Source organism: Perca flavescens, chromosome 20 (assembly GCF_004354835.1).
Source record: "Perca flavescens isolate YP-PL-M2 chromosome 20, PFLA_1.0, whole genome shotgun sequence".
In the NCBI taxonomy this organism is placed as follows: Eukaryota; Metazoa; Chordata; class Actinopteri; order Perciformes; family Percidae; genus Perca; species Perca flavescens.
In genome coordinates, this window is record NC_041350.1 from 2857127 (window position 1) to 2872275 (window position 15149).

The following is a 15149-nucleotide window of genomic DNA, read 5'->3' on the forward strand; positions in this document are numbered from 1 at the left end:
AGAGAGTAGTATGTAGAGAGACATCAGTAGTAGAGAGTAGTATGAAGAGGGACAGCAGTAGAGAGTATTATGAAGAGGGACAGCAGTAGAGAGTAGTATGAAGAGGGACAGCAGTAGAGAGTAGTATGACGAGAGACAGCAGTAGAGAGACGCTAAAGGAGACTTTTTGCGTCCGGACCAAGCACCACTTTTTGACGCAATGGGAGTGCGAATGCGTGGGGTTTAGAAATCAGAAGATAATTAACTGGATTTGTACTAGGGCTGCCACCTCTTAGTCGATTAGTCGACTAATCGGTCATTACTAAGATTTCGTTAGTCGATTAGTCATTTTTTATGCTTATTCATGCTTAATTATTCTTCCAAGAAACTTCTGAGCACATTTATGGTAAACACAAGATTTAAAGTGGTGCTTTTGCAGGATTAATTGTGGAGAAACTCAGTTTTACAGATGGTTAATTAACTACATTTATATTGTGCTTTTCTAGTCTTAACCACCTCTCAAAGCTCACAGCTCTGTCAATTAAATCAACTAATCGATTAGTCGACAAAATCGTATAAGTGTTAGTCGACTAAGAATTTCCTCGAGGACAACCCTAGTTTGTACTTCCGGAAACAACACTGATAAAAGGACCCTCATGTGGTTCAGCGGGCTGTGAGTTAAGCAGTCAGGGAAAGAAAATGTAAACTTGTGTTTTAAACTTTAGTTTTGTTAGTAGTCCGTTTGGATTTAACAGATTTTTAAACTGTCTCCTCCCCTCGTTTTGATTTTGTGCTTTTTCTGAGATGTTGTGTTGTTGCGGTTCCCGTTTTCCTCGTCGTCCTCAGAGTTCACTGACCCTCTCGCTGAGGGTCTCCAGCTCCTGTTCGCCATGGCAACGCTCCGTCATCGGACCTCCGTCGCCGCGGGGACCGTTGTCGAGGTACGCCGGGTAGTCGAGGCCGCTGAGCTTGGCGTGGTGATGCCAGCGCAAGTCGTCGCTCTCGTGCGTGATGTAGCGCTCGTTCATCCGGGACTCCAGGTTCCTCAGGTCCAGCCACATCTGGTAGTCCTGGTGGACACACCAAACACACCCTCAGACGTTTAACCATATCTGGTAGTCCTGGTGGAGACACCAAACACACCCTCAGACGTTTAACCACATCTGGTAGTCCTGGTGGGGAAACCAAACACACCCTCAGACGTTTAACCACATCTGGTAGTCCTGGTGGAGATACCAAACACACCCTCAGACGTTTAACCATATCTGGTAGCCCTGGTGGAGACACCAAACACACCCTCAGACGTTTAACCATATCTGGTAGCCCTGGTGGAGACACCAAACACACCCTCAGACGTTTAACCATATCTGGTAGCCCTGGTGGAGACACCAAACACACCCTCAGACAGTAAACCACATCTGGTAGTCCTGGTGGAGAAACCAAACACACCCTCAGACAGTAAACCACATCTGGTAGCCCTGGTGGAGACACCAAACACACCCTCAGACAGTAAACCACATCTGGTAGCCCTGGTGGAGACACCAAACACACCCTCAGACAGTAAACCACATCTGGTAGTCCTGGTGGAGACACCAAACACACCCTCAGACAGTAAACCACATCTGGTAGTCCTGGTGGAGAAACCAAACACAACTTCAGACAGTAAACCACATCTGGTAGTCCTGGTGGAGACACCAAACACACCCTCAGACGTTTAACCACATCTGGTAGTCCTGGTGGAGACACCAAACACACCCTCAGACGTTTAACCATATTTGGTAGTCCTGGTGGAGACACCAAACACACCCTCAGACGTTTAACCACATCTGGTAGTCCTGGTGGGGAAACCAAACACACCCTCAGACGTTTAACCACATCTGGTAGTCCTGGTGGAGATACCAAACACACCCTCAGACGTTTAACCATATCTGGTAGCCCTGGTGGAGACACCAAACACACCCTCAGACGTTTAACCATATCTGGTAGCCCTGGTGGAGACACCAAACACACCCTCAGACGTTTAACCATATCTGGTAGCCCTGGTGGAGACACCAAACACACCCTCAGACAGTAAACCACATCTGGTAGTCCTGGTGGAGACACCAAACACACCCTCAGACAGTAAACCACATCTGGTAGTCCTGGTGGAGAAACCAAACACAACTTCAGACAGTAAACCACATCTGGTAGTCCTGGTGGAGACACCAAACACACCCTCAGACGTTTAACCACATCTGGTAGTCCTGGTGGAGACACCAAACACACCCTCAGACGTTTAACCATATTTGGTAGTCCTGGTGGAGACACCAAACACACCCTCAGACGTTTAACCACATCTGGTAGTCCTGGTGGGGAAACCAAACACACCCTCAGACGTTTAACCACATCTGGTAGTCCTGGTGGAGATACCAAACACACCCTCAGACGTTTAACCATATCTGGTAGCCCTGGTGGAGACACCAAACACACCCTCAGACGTTTAACCATATCTGGTAGCCCTGGTGGAGACACCAAACACACCCTCAGACGTTTAACCATATCTGGTAGCCCTGGTGGAGACACCAAACACACCCTCAGACAGTAAACCACATCTGGTAGTCCTGGTGGAGAAACCAAACACACCCTCAGACAGTAAACCACATCTGGTAGCCCTGGTGGAGACACCAAACACACCCTCAGACAGTAAACCACATCTGGTAGCCCTGGTGGAGACACCAAACACACCCTCAGACAGTAAACCACATCTGGTAGTCCTGGTGGAGACACCAAACACACCCTCAGACAGTAAACCACATCTGGTAGTCCTGGTGGAGAAACCAAACACAACTTCAGACAGTAAACCACATCTGGTAGTCCTGGTGGAGACACCAAACACACCCGCAGACGTTTAACCACATCTGGTAGTCCTGGTGGAGACACCAAACACACCCTCAGACGTTTAACCATATTTGGTAGTCCTGGTGGAGACACCAAACACACCCTCAGACGTTTAACCACATCTGGTAGTCCTGGTGGGGGAAACCAAACACACCCTCAGACGTTTAACCACATCTGGTAGTCCTGGTGGAGATACCAAACACACCCTCAGACGTTTAACCATATCTGGTAGCCCTGGTGGAGACACCAAACACACCCTCAGACGTTTAACCATATCTGGTAGCCCTGGTGGAGACACCAAACACACCCTCAGACGTTTAACCATATCTGGTAGCCCTGGTGGAGACACCAAACACACCCTCAGACAGTAAACCACATCTGGTAGTCCTGGTGGAGAAACCAAACACACCCTCAGACAGTAAACCACATCTGGTAGCCCTGGTGGAGACACCAAACACACCCTCAGACAGTAAACCACATCTGGTAGCCCTGGTGGAGACACCAAACACACCCTCAGACAGTAAACCACATCTGGTAGTCCTGGTGGAGACACCAAACACACCCTCAGACAGTAAACCACATCTGGTAGTCCTGGTGGAGAAACCAAACACAACTTCAGACAGTAAACCACATCTGGTAGTCCTGGTGGAGACACCAAACACACCCTCAGACGTTTAACCATATCTGGTAGCCCTGGTGGAGAAACCAAATACACCCTCAGATGTTTAACCACATCTGGTAGTCCTGGTAGGGAAACCAAACACACCCTCAGACGTTTAACCACATCTGGTAGTCCTGGTGGAGACACCAAACACACCCTCAGACATTTAACCATATTTGGTAGTCCTGGTGGAGACACCAAACACACCCTCAGACGTTTAACCATATCTGGTAGTCCTGGTGGAGAAACCAAACACACCCTCAGACATTTAACCATATTTGGTAGTCCTGGTGGAGACACCAAACACACCCTCAGACGTTTAACCATATCTGGTAGTCCTGGTGGAGACACCAAACACACCCTCAGACATTTAACCATATTTGGTAGTCCTGGTGGAGACACCAAACACACCCTCAGACGTTTAACCATATCTGGTAGTCCTGGTGGAGAAACCAAACACAACTTCAGAGAGTAAACCACATCTGGTACACCTGGTGGAGAAACCAAACAACTTCAGACATCTAACCACATTTGGTAGTCCTGGTGGAGACACCAAACACACCCTCAGACATTTAACCACATCTGGTAGTCCTGGTGGGGAAACCAAACACACCCTCAGACAGTAAACCACATCTGGTAGTCCTGGTGGGGAAACCAAACACCAAATGATTTTTATTGTGAATCTTACCTGTAACCACGGGTGACTGAGGGTCTTGTCGACACTGTATCTCTTCCTCATCTTTACCTGCAGCAGGTTGCTAATCAGGTCAATAGCTGCAAGGAAGGAAGGAAAGAAGGAAGGAAGGGAGGGAGGGAGAGAGGGAGAGAGGGAGGGAGGAAGGAAAGAAAGAAGGCAAGCAGGCAGGTAGGAAGGCAGGCAGGATGGAAAGAAGGAAGGAAGGAAGGAAGGAAGGAAGGAAGGAAGGAAGGAAGGAAGGAAGGAAGGGAGGGAGGGAGGGAGAGAGGGAGGGAGGAAGGAAAGAAAGAAGGCAAGCAGGCAGGCAGGTAGGAAGGCAGGCAGGATGGAAAGAAGGAAGGAAGGAAGGAAGGAAGGAAGGAAAGAGGGAAGCCAGGAAGGAAGGAAGAAAGGAAGGAAGGAAGGCAGGCAAGCAGGCAGGCAGGCAGGCAGGCAGGCAGGAAGGAAGGAAGGAAGGAAGGAAGGAAGGAAGGAAGGAAGGAAAGGAAGGAAGGGAGGAAGGGAGGGAGGGACAGAGGGAGGGAGGAAGGAAGGAAGGAAGGAAGGAAGGAAGGAAGGGAGGAAGGGAGGGAGAGAGGGAGGGAGGAAGGAAGGAAGGAAGGAAGGAAGGAAGGAAGGAAGGGAGGAAGGGAGGGGGAGAGAGGGAGGGAGGGAGGAAGGAAGGAAGGAAGGAAGGAAGGAAGGAAGGAAGGAAGGAAGGGAGGAAGTGAGGGAGAGAGGGAGGGAGGAAGGAAGGAAGGAAGAAGTGATGAGTAGAGCTGTAACAATTCCAAATTACACCGTACAATTAATTGTCTCTTTCATTCATTTATTTATGTACAGTATGACTTCATCAATCAAACTAAAGTTCTGAATGAATCCCAGGGCTCATCTTCTCTTTAATCACTGTTATGTAGGGTTGGGTACCGAACCCCGGTGCTGATACGGCACCGGTGTCTACCGGACCGAACTGCAACGTGGATTTCGGTGTTGCATATCTGTGCCACTTAAATGCCTTCTGCGCTGCTCTCTGATGCTCTGAAACAGACGTTGGAGGCCACTCGCTGCATGTGACGTGACGCTAACAATTCACTTTACAGCAAGTAACGTTAGCCTACCGTTAGCTAGTTAACACTTCACTTGACAGCAGGTAACGTTAGCATAGCATTAGCTAGTTAACACTTCACTTGACAGCAGGTAACGTTAGCCTACCGTTAGCTAGTTAACACTTCACTTGACAGCAGGTAACATTAGCATAGCATTAGCTAATTAACACTTCACTTGACAGCAGGTAATGTTAGCCTACTGTTAGCTAGTTAACACTTCACTTGACAGCAGGTAATGTTAGCCTACTGTTAGCTAGTTAACACTTCACTTGACAGCAGGTAACATTAGCCTACCGTTAGCTAGTTAACACTTCACTTAACAGCAGGTAACATTAGCCTACCGTTAGCTAGTTAACACTTCACTTGACAGCAGGTAACGTTAGCATAGCATTAGCTAGTTAACACTTCACTTGACAGCAGGTAACGTTAGCCTACCGTTAGCTAGTTAACACTTCACTTGACAGCAGGTAATGTTAGCCTAGCATTAGCTAGTTAACACTTCACTTGACAGCTGGTAACACTTCACTTGACAGCAGGTAACGTTAGCTCACCGTTAGCTAGTTAACACTTCACTTGACAGCAAGTAACATTAGCATAGAATTAGCTAGTTAACAATTCACTTGACAGCAGGTAATGTTAGCCTACTGTTAGCTAGTTAACACTTCACTTGACAGCAGGTAATGTTAGCCTACTGTTAGCTAATTAACACTTCACTTGACAGCAGGTAACATTAGCCTACCGTTAGCTAGTTAACACTTCACTTAACAGCAGGTAACATTAGCCTACCGTTAGCTAGTTAACACTTCACTTGACAGCAGGTAACGTTAGCATAGCATTAGCTAGTTAACACTTCACTTGACAGCAGGTAACGTTAGCTCACCGTTAGCTAGTTAACACTTCACTTGACAGCAGGTAATGTTAGCCTAGCATTAGCTAGTTAACACTTCACTTGACAGCTGGTAACACTTCACTTGACAGCAGGTAACGTTAGCCTACCGTTAGCTAGTTAACACTTCACTTGACAGCAAGTAACATTAGCATAGAATTAGCTAGTTAACAATTCACTTGACAGCAGGTAATGTTAGCCTACTGTTAGCTAGTTAACACTTCACTTGACAGCAGGTAATGTTAGCCTACTGTTAGCTAATTAACACTTCACTTGACAGCAGGTAACATTAGCCTACCGTTAGCTAGTTAACACTTCACTTAACAGCAGGTAACATTAGCCTACCGTTAGCTAGTTAACACTTCACTTGACAGCAGGTAACGTTAGCATAGCATTAGCTAGTTAACACTTCACTTGACAGCAGGTAACGTTAGCCTACCGTTAGCTAGTTAACACTTCACTTGACAGCAGGTAATGTTAGCCTAGCATTAGCTAGTTAACACTTCACTTGACAGCTGGTAACACTTCACTTGACAGCAGGTAACGTTAGCCTACCGTTAGCTAGTTAACACTTCACTTGACAGCAAGTAACATTAGCATAGAATTAGCTAGTTAACAATTCACTTGACAGCAGGTAATGTTAGCCTACTGTTAGCTAGTTAACGCTTCACTTGACAGCAGGTAATGTTAGCCTATCATTAGCTAATTAACACTTCACTTGACAGCAGGTAACGTTAGCCTACTGTTAGCTAGTTAACACTTCACTTGACAGCAGGTAACGTTAGCCTACCGTTAGCTAGTTAACACTTCACTTGACAGCAGGTAACGTTAGCCTACCGTTAGCTAGTTAACACTTCACTTGACAGCAGGTAACGTTAGCCTAGCATTAGCTAGCAGCTGGATTAAACACGGTGAAAATGCTAACAGCTAAACGGTGTGAAGGGTGTCTGCATTTCACTGGAGAGGATTCCAACAGTGGGACGTTAAGCGGTGTGCAGCTACCGTTATCGGAAAAACAACACAGACGTGGTGCGTTCACTTGAAAGTAGTAAGCCTTGTGGTGTATTCAAAGTTATTGTAAAATACCCTATTACCCTATTTCTTTTTTTTAGTATCGGTTCAGGCACCGGCCTATGAAGGTAACCACGCCTCTGAATTAGCATAAAAACATAGTATTTATGGAGATGATACACAGTCTCGTCTCATTGGTGTGAACTGGCAGCTGGCGAGTTGCCAGTTTACAATTATCTCGTGTGAATCTTTGGTCTTAAATCCTCCTGTAGTCCTCGGGGGGTCAAATCTGACCCGTTTTTCAAATGGTTTCTAAATCAGAAATTTGGATTTCTTTTAACCTAAAATAAAACAATATAACGTGGATGGTTCCATTCAACGCTCTTCACGAGTTAAATAAATGATCAGTTCACTACTTTCATTGATTTGGGATGTTTTATTACATTTTATGGCATGTTAAGAAAAACAATTATAATAGAACGTTGAAAAATGTCGGAAAAAAAATGTTGGAAAGAAATGTTGGAAAAAAATGTCAATAATGTCGGAAAAAAATGTCAATAATGTCGGAAAAAGTGGCAAAAATATCGTGAAAATCTTCAAAAACTTGGAAAAAAGTGACAACATCCAGAAAAGTGACAAAGACGTGGGAAAAGCTTAATAAGAAATGTCCAAAAATCGCAAAAAAATATATAAAAGACGACCAAAACGTTGGAAGGGAGGGAGGGCCAAAGGATGGAAGGAGGGAGGGGGAGGAGGAGGGAGGAGGGAGGGAGGGAGGGAGGCAAAGGAGGAGGGAGGGAAAGGAGGGAGGGAGAAAGGAGGGAGAAAACACAAGGGGTACAGGCCTAGTTATGTAAATCTTGGAGTGGAGCGAGTGTCTGATAGAGGGAGGGAGGGGAAGGAGAAAAGAGGGAGAGAGGGAAGGAGGGAGGAGGTAAGGATGGAAGGAGGGAAGGAGGGAGCTATGGAGGGAAGGAGGGAAGGAGGGAGGGAGGGAGGGAAGGACAAAGGAGGGAAGGAGGGAGGGAGAAAGAAGGGAAGGACAAAGGAGGGAGGACGAAAGGAGGGAAGGAGGGAGGGAAGGAGAAAGGAGGGAAGGAGGGGAGGATGTAGGGAAAGGAGGAAGGAAGGGAGGGAGGGACGGGAGGACAGAGGATGTAGGGAAAGGAGTAAGGAAGAAAAGGAGGCGAGGGAGAGAAGGAGGGAGAGAAGGAGGGAGGAAGCGAGCGAGGGAAATGAGGGGATGGAGGGAAGGAGGGGAGGAGGGAGGGAGGGAAGGATAAAGGAGGGAAGGAGGGAGGGAGAAAGGAGGGAAGGATGTAGGGAAAGGAGTAAGGAAGGAAAGGAGGGAAAGGAGGGGAGGGAGGTAAGGAGGGAGGGAGGGAGAAAGGAGGGAAGGATGGGAGGATGTAGGGAAAGGGGGGAGGGAGAAAGGAGGGAGAAAACACAAGGGTTACAGGCCTAGTTATGTAAATCTTGGAGTGGAGCGAGTGTCCAATAGAGGGAGGGAGGGGAAGGAGAAAAGAGGGAGAGAGGGAAGGAGGGAGGAGGTAAGGATGGAAGGAGGGAAGGAGGGAGCTATGGAGGGAAGGAGGGAAGGAGGGAGGGAGGGAGGGAAGGACAAAGGAGGGAAGGAGGGAGGGAGAAAGAAGGGAAGGACAAAGGAGGGAGGACGAAAGGAGGGAAGGAGGGAGGGAAGGAGAAAGGAGGGAAGGAGGGGAGGATGTAGGGAAAGGAGGAAGGAAGGGAGGGAGGGACGGGAGGACAGAGGATGTAGGGAAAGGAGTAAGGAAGAAAAGGAGGCGAGGGAGAGAAGGAGGGAGAGAAGGAGGGAGGAAGCGAGCGAGGGAAATGAGGGGATGGAGGGAAGGAGGGGAGGAGGGAGGGAGGGAAGGATAAAGGAGGGAAGGAGGGAGGGAGAAAGGAGGGAAGGATGTAGGGAAAGGAGTAAGGAAGGAAAGGAGGGAAAGGAGGGGAGGGAGGTAAGGAGGGAGGGAGGGAGAAAGGAGGGAAGGATGGGAGGATGTAGGGAAAGGGGGGGAGGGAGAAAGGAGGGAGAAAACACAAGGGTTACAGGCCTAGTTATGTAAATCTTGGAGTGGAGCGAGTGTCCGACAGAGGGAGGGAGGGGAAGGAGAAAAGAGGGAAGGAGGGGAGGAGGGAAGGAGGGAGGGAGGGAGGAAGAAAGGAGGGAAGGAGGGGAAGATGTAGGGAAAGGGGGGAGGGAGAAAGGAGGGAGAAAACACAAGGGTTACAGGCCTAGTTATGTAAATCTTGGAGTGGAGCGAGTGTCCGACAGAGGGAGGGAGGGGAAGGAGAAAAGAGGGAAGGAGGGGAGGAGGGAAGGAGGGACGGAGGGAGGGAGAAAGGAGGGAAGGAGGGGAGGATATAGGGAAAGGGGGGAGGGAGAAAGGAGGGAGAAAACACAAGGGTTACAGGCCTAGTTATCTAAATCTTGGAGTGGAGCGAGTGTCCGACAGAGGGAGGGATGGGAAGGAGAAAAGAGGGAGGGAGGGGAAGAGGGAAGGAGGGAGGGAGAGAGGGAGGGAGAAAGGAGGGAAGGAGGGGAGGATGTAGGGAAAAGGGGGAGGGAGAAAGGAGGGAGAAAACACAAGGGTTACAGGCCTAGTTATGTAAATCTTGGAGTGGAGCGAGTGTCCGACAGAGGGAGGGATGGGAAGGAGAAAAGAGGGAGGGAGGGGAAGAGGGAAGGAGGGAGGGAGAGAGGGAGGGAGAAAGGAGGGAAGGAGGGGAGGATGTAGGGAAAAGGGGGAGGGAGAAAGGAGGGAGAAAACACAAGGGTTACAGGCCTAGTTATGTAAATCTTGGAGTGGAGCGAGTGTCCGACAGAGGGAGGGATGGGAAGGAGAAAAGAGGGAAGGAGGGGAGGAGGGAAGGAGGGAGGGAGGGAGGGAGGAAGAAAGGAGGGAAGGAGGGGAAGATGTAGGGAAAGGGGGGAGGGAGAAAGGAGGGAGAAAACACAAGGGTTACAGGCCTAGTTATGTAAATCTTGGAGTGGAGCGAGTGTCCGACAGAGGGAGGGAGGGGAAGGAGAAAAGAGGGAAGGAGGGGAGGAGGGAAGGAGGGAGGGAGGGAGGAAGGAGGGAGGGAGGGAAAGGAGGGAGGGAGGGAAAGGAGGGAGGATGTAGGGCCAGGGCCCCCTGTGGTGCAGGGCCAGACGGGGCTAATGAGCAAAGCTAACATGATGTTAACATGTCTTCAGGGGTCAGCAGTCTGAACAGCTCGGGGGCCCCTCAGGTTTGCGGGGGCCCTCCATCGCTCGGCATTATGCACATGAATGGACCTGCACAAGAATATACCCCCAATCCTCCCCCAATCCTCCCCCAGCCTCCCCATCCTCCCCAGCCTCCCCATCACATATTTTCTCTCTCTCTCTCTCTCTCTCTCTCTCTCTCTCTCTCTCTCTCTCTCTCTCTCTCTCTCTCTCTCTCTCTCTCTCTCTCTCTCTCTCTCTCTCTCTCTCTCTCTCTCTCTCTCTCTCTCTCTCTCTCTCTCTGTGTCTCTCTCTCTCTGTCTCTCTCTCTCTTCTTCCTTCATTCCTCTCTCTCTCTGTCTCTCTCTTGTTCCCTTTCCTCTCTCTCTCTCTCTCTCTCTTCTTCCCTCATTCCCCCCTCTCTCTCTTCTTCCTTCATTCCTCTCTCTCTCTCTGTCTCTCTCTTGTTCCCTTTCCTCTCTCTATCTCTGTCTCTCTCTCTCTCTCTCTATTCTTCCTTCATTCCCCTCTCTCTCTCTTCTTCCTTCATTCCCCTCTCTCTCTCTTCTTCCCTCATTCCTCTCTCTCTCTCTCTCTCTCTTCTTCCTTCATTCCCCTCTCTCTCTTCTTCCCGTATTCCTCTCTCTCTCTTCTTCCCTCATTCCTCTCTCTCTCTCTCTCTCTCTTCTTCCCTCATTCCTCTCACTCTCTCTTATTCCCTCATTTCTCTCTCTCTCTCTTCTTCCATCTGTCTGTCTGTCTGTCTGTCTGTCTGTCTGTCTCTCTCTCTCTCTCTCTTCTTCCGTCTGTCTGTCTATCTGTCTGTCTGTCTGTCTCTCTCTCTCTATCTCTTTGTTTTGGGGGTTCTTTCAGCGGCAGCGGGGCCGAAGGATGGTGATGTCACTCTTTACAACTCTCGGCCACATTATATATATATATATATATATATATATAAGTATAATAATAATAATAATCATTATTATTAATTTTGTTTTTTCGCATTTAAAAAAAGATATTTACGTTTTTCTTTTGCCGTTTATACTTTCACATGGATTCAATGTACAGCACTAACTGACTATATACCGTTATATATTCACGTGTCTCCATTATAAAACGTTGTTGGTTTTATTTTTTGATATTTTTGTCGCATTTTAGTTGCATATTATTTTAACATTTTTGGAGCATTTTTAAATAAAATTTTGTTGCGTCTTTTTTAAACTTTTTCTTTTTTTTGAGTTTTTGTATCTTACTCCAACATTTGTCGCTTGGATGGAAGTATTTTTTTTTACACTTTTTTGACACTTTGCATTTTGCGAATTTGAGTCCTTGAAAAGAGCTATATAAAAATGAATTATTATTATTATTTTATATTATTTAGATGTTTTGTTGCGTATCTTTTAACATTTGTCGCATTTAAAAACGTTTACGAGCCATTGATACTTTCCCATGAATCCAATCCACAGCACTGACTGACTACATCTCTCTGCGTTATATTCCATCTACGTTCATCTTCACAATCCAACTTCTTTATCCAAGTGTCTCGGTTTCTAAGACTTGAATCGCGTTGGTGGGCAGAGGGACGTGACGAGTTGTGTAACAGAACCCATTTAAAAGTGTCTTCTTCTTTAAAAAGTGATCTTTTGCAAATGCAGTTTTGTTGACGCACTAAAAGAGTTGATTCTCTGACATTTAATCCTCCCGCGGGGGACAGAAAACGTTTATTTTGAAGCTCAGCCGGAGTCTCTGCAGCGGTATGAGGAGGTGGAGAGGGGAGGTTATAAAAGCACTTTGGGGAGGGAGGGCAGAGAGAGAGAGAGTGAGTCAGGCTGATTTAAATCTGGCTCAGAATCAACAGGACGATTTCCAGCCAACACAAACACATTTAGAGACAATGACAGCAACTACATGAGTCATGCAGCTGCAGAATAACGGGCTGCAAGGACAACGGGCTGCACATATGGGTTTTTTTGATTGCATTTTATAATTATTTTTTAGACGTTTTGTTCGTTTCTTTTAGTTGGGTATTTAACTTTTTTTTTTTTTATTATTTCCTAAGTTTGTGTATCTTCCTCAAACATTTGTCGCTTAGTTTGACTTGTTTTTTTTCCCAAAGTTTTTGGCACCTTTTTCAAGTATTTTTTGGGACACTTTTTTTTTAAAGACGGTTTTGTCACATTCTTATTTTTTTTTTTTTTTTTTTTTACAAGGTTTTATTTTTGCATTTTTTTTTTTTTTTTCAAAGTTTTGTTTGCGTTTTAATTGCAGATTTTTTTAACATTTGTCACATTTTAAAAACAATTTTGAAAATGCTTTTTTTAAAAAGATATTATATGTATACATGAATAACGTGTTTACATGCCACAGAATCCCAATTTCTGTTGGATTGCTCATGTTGGCTTGTCCAGGTTTCTAAAAACCAGGGTTATTATGAGAAATTAAATGGTCATTTCATGTCAACCTGTTTTGATCCCCATGCATTTGTGTCTAAGTGACTAATGTGAACAAAATTCTTTGAAATTGGTCCAGTGTCGAGAGAGAACGAAATAACCAGGAGCTGTGAACCGAGCTGAACCCTACAGGACAAATGTTCAGCATCAGTCAGCGCCCACTAAAAGTTGTGTTGTTGACAGACTCAGATTATTATTCTAAGTGTCTGACAACATTATGGGATGGATCCCTACAGAGATAGACCTTTTAGTTAAAGATTAAGATCCTTTTAGTTTAACATGAAACAGCCCCGAAATCACCATCACCAAACTCCACCAGACTCCATGTAAATAATCAGGACTTTTAGCATGTATAGAGCCAGCATATCTCCACCAGACTCCATGTAAATAATCAGGACTTTTAGCATGTATAGAGCCAGCATATCTCCACCAGACTCCATGTAAATAATCAGGACTTTCAGCGTGTATAGAGCCAGCATATCTCCACCAGACTCCATGTAAATAATCAGGACTTTTAGCGTGTATAGAGCCAGCATATCTCCACGAGACTCCATGTAAATAATCAGGACTTTTAGCGTGTACAGAGCCAGCATATCTCCACTAGACTCCATGTAAATAATCAGGACTTTTAGCGTGTACAGAGCCAGCATATCTCCACCAGACTCCATGTTAATAAACAGGACTTTTAGCATTTATAGAGCCAGCATATCTCCACATGTAAATGGGTGAATTAAGGGTTTATTTCAACCAAACCAGAGTGGTGATAGTTGGAACAGTGGAAAGATGAACCAAGACGGCTTTTGGTAGTTTTATTTAGTTTCTGTCCACTTTGAATGAAGTGTGTTTTACGATGATAAAAGTCATGATTATTTACTTGGAGTCTGGTGGAGTTTGGTGATGGTGATTTCGGAACTGTTTTCATGTTCAAGGCTATGTTTTTGGGTGAACCAGAGGTCAAGCTTTGAAGAACTTTTTTGGATCTTGGATCAAAATTTAAGATCCACTCAGCAGCGATGTTACGTACCTTCCTGAGAAACCTTCTTCCAGGGATGAGGAGGGTACATGAAGGCAGCGTTCTGGATCTGATCGTTGATGTCTTCGTCTTCATTGAAAGGGAACGTCCCGCTGAGACTGAGTTTGACAGGAAATACAGAAAATATATTTCAGAGTTAAACTGTAATTCAGTTAATAGTTATTTAATGGTGATGATGTCATTGAAGAAAAAGGTAAACAACGGCAGAACCAGCCAAGGGGGGTAAGCCTCTCTCCACAACGCGTAGCTCCTATGGCGCCATTTTGATGCTACCTAGCCATCACCTACCGTTAGCATCCCATTGACTCCCATTCATTTAGACGTCACTTTGACAGCGAATAACTTTACATCTGAAGCGTTTAAAGACTCTATTTGTCCGTTGTTTATTTCTAAAGAAACACGACAATGCATAAAAGGCTCCATTACCTTGTACCTCACGTTATGGCTCCGTAGCAGACGCTTTTATAAAAAAATACCGTATAGTACAGGAGAAGCTCACAGGCAGTTTGCACTTCCGTTATCTGTTTAGGTTTAATTACTAATGTTAACTAGCATGTTAGTGATCAGTAATTACTAATGTTAACTAGCATGTTAGTGATCAGTAATTAGCCTGTGTCTATGTTATCTCCTTACATATACCTACACTCTCCGTCTCTGTGAGATTGGGAATGATTGAGATTTCTCTCTCACAGCTACCAGAAGACTTCACACTTTCAGACACGTTGCTCACGTCACATCTACGTCTTCAAGCTCAGTTGGAGGCTGCTCAGTAACACTCAGCCAGCACCGGGAAAGAGACTTCTGATATCCTCCACTGGTCTCAGACCAGAGACACCATTTATTTATCTGTCTATGGAACTAGCAGCAGCAGCATTGATGTCAATGTCAACAGTGGCTAAAATGATATTGGAGTCAATGGATGAGGAAGAACAGCTGCTTGCAAAGAAACGAAGAAGAAGAAGGTGCAACGTTGGTCCTTTGAGTAACGACAGACATAAATATGGTGAGTTCAACATCCTCGTGAAACAAACGAGGATGACAGACTAGGAGAAGCACTTCAGAATGTCTGCACAACGATTGAATGACCTACTTGGTGGGATCGAGCCTTTCATTCGCCATAAAAATAACTCATCTTATCCCAGAAAGTTTACCAGAGAGACTCGCAGTCACTCTGAGAGTCCTGGCATCCGGTACCAGTCAGAATGAAGTTCGTAAAAGCGAGATCTAGATCAATTTGACGCCACATTGTCGCGCGACAG

At 46.0% G+C, this 15149-nt stretch overlaps 1 protein-coding gene across 1 annotated transcript in view; it reads right to left on the reverse strand.

Moving 5' to 3' along the window:
* Window positions 1-538: 538 nt before the first annotated feature.
* The window catches only part of prkd1 (protein kinase D1), a 143756-nt gene continuing 129145 nt past the window's right edge, over window positions 539-15149 (reverse strand). The window contains exons 19-21 of the mRNA XM_028566701.1: window positions 13882-13988; window positions 4206-4291; window positions 539-1049 (exon numbers count right to left, since the gene is read on the reverse strand). Of these exons, the coding sequence (XP_028422502.1) occupies window positions 822-1049; window positions 4206-4291; window positions 13882-13988 (421 nt within the window). The 3' untranslated portion in view covers window positions 539-821. The remainder of the gene's footprint in view (window positions 1050-4205; window positions 4292-13881; window positions 13989-15149) is intronic.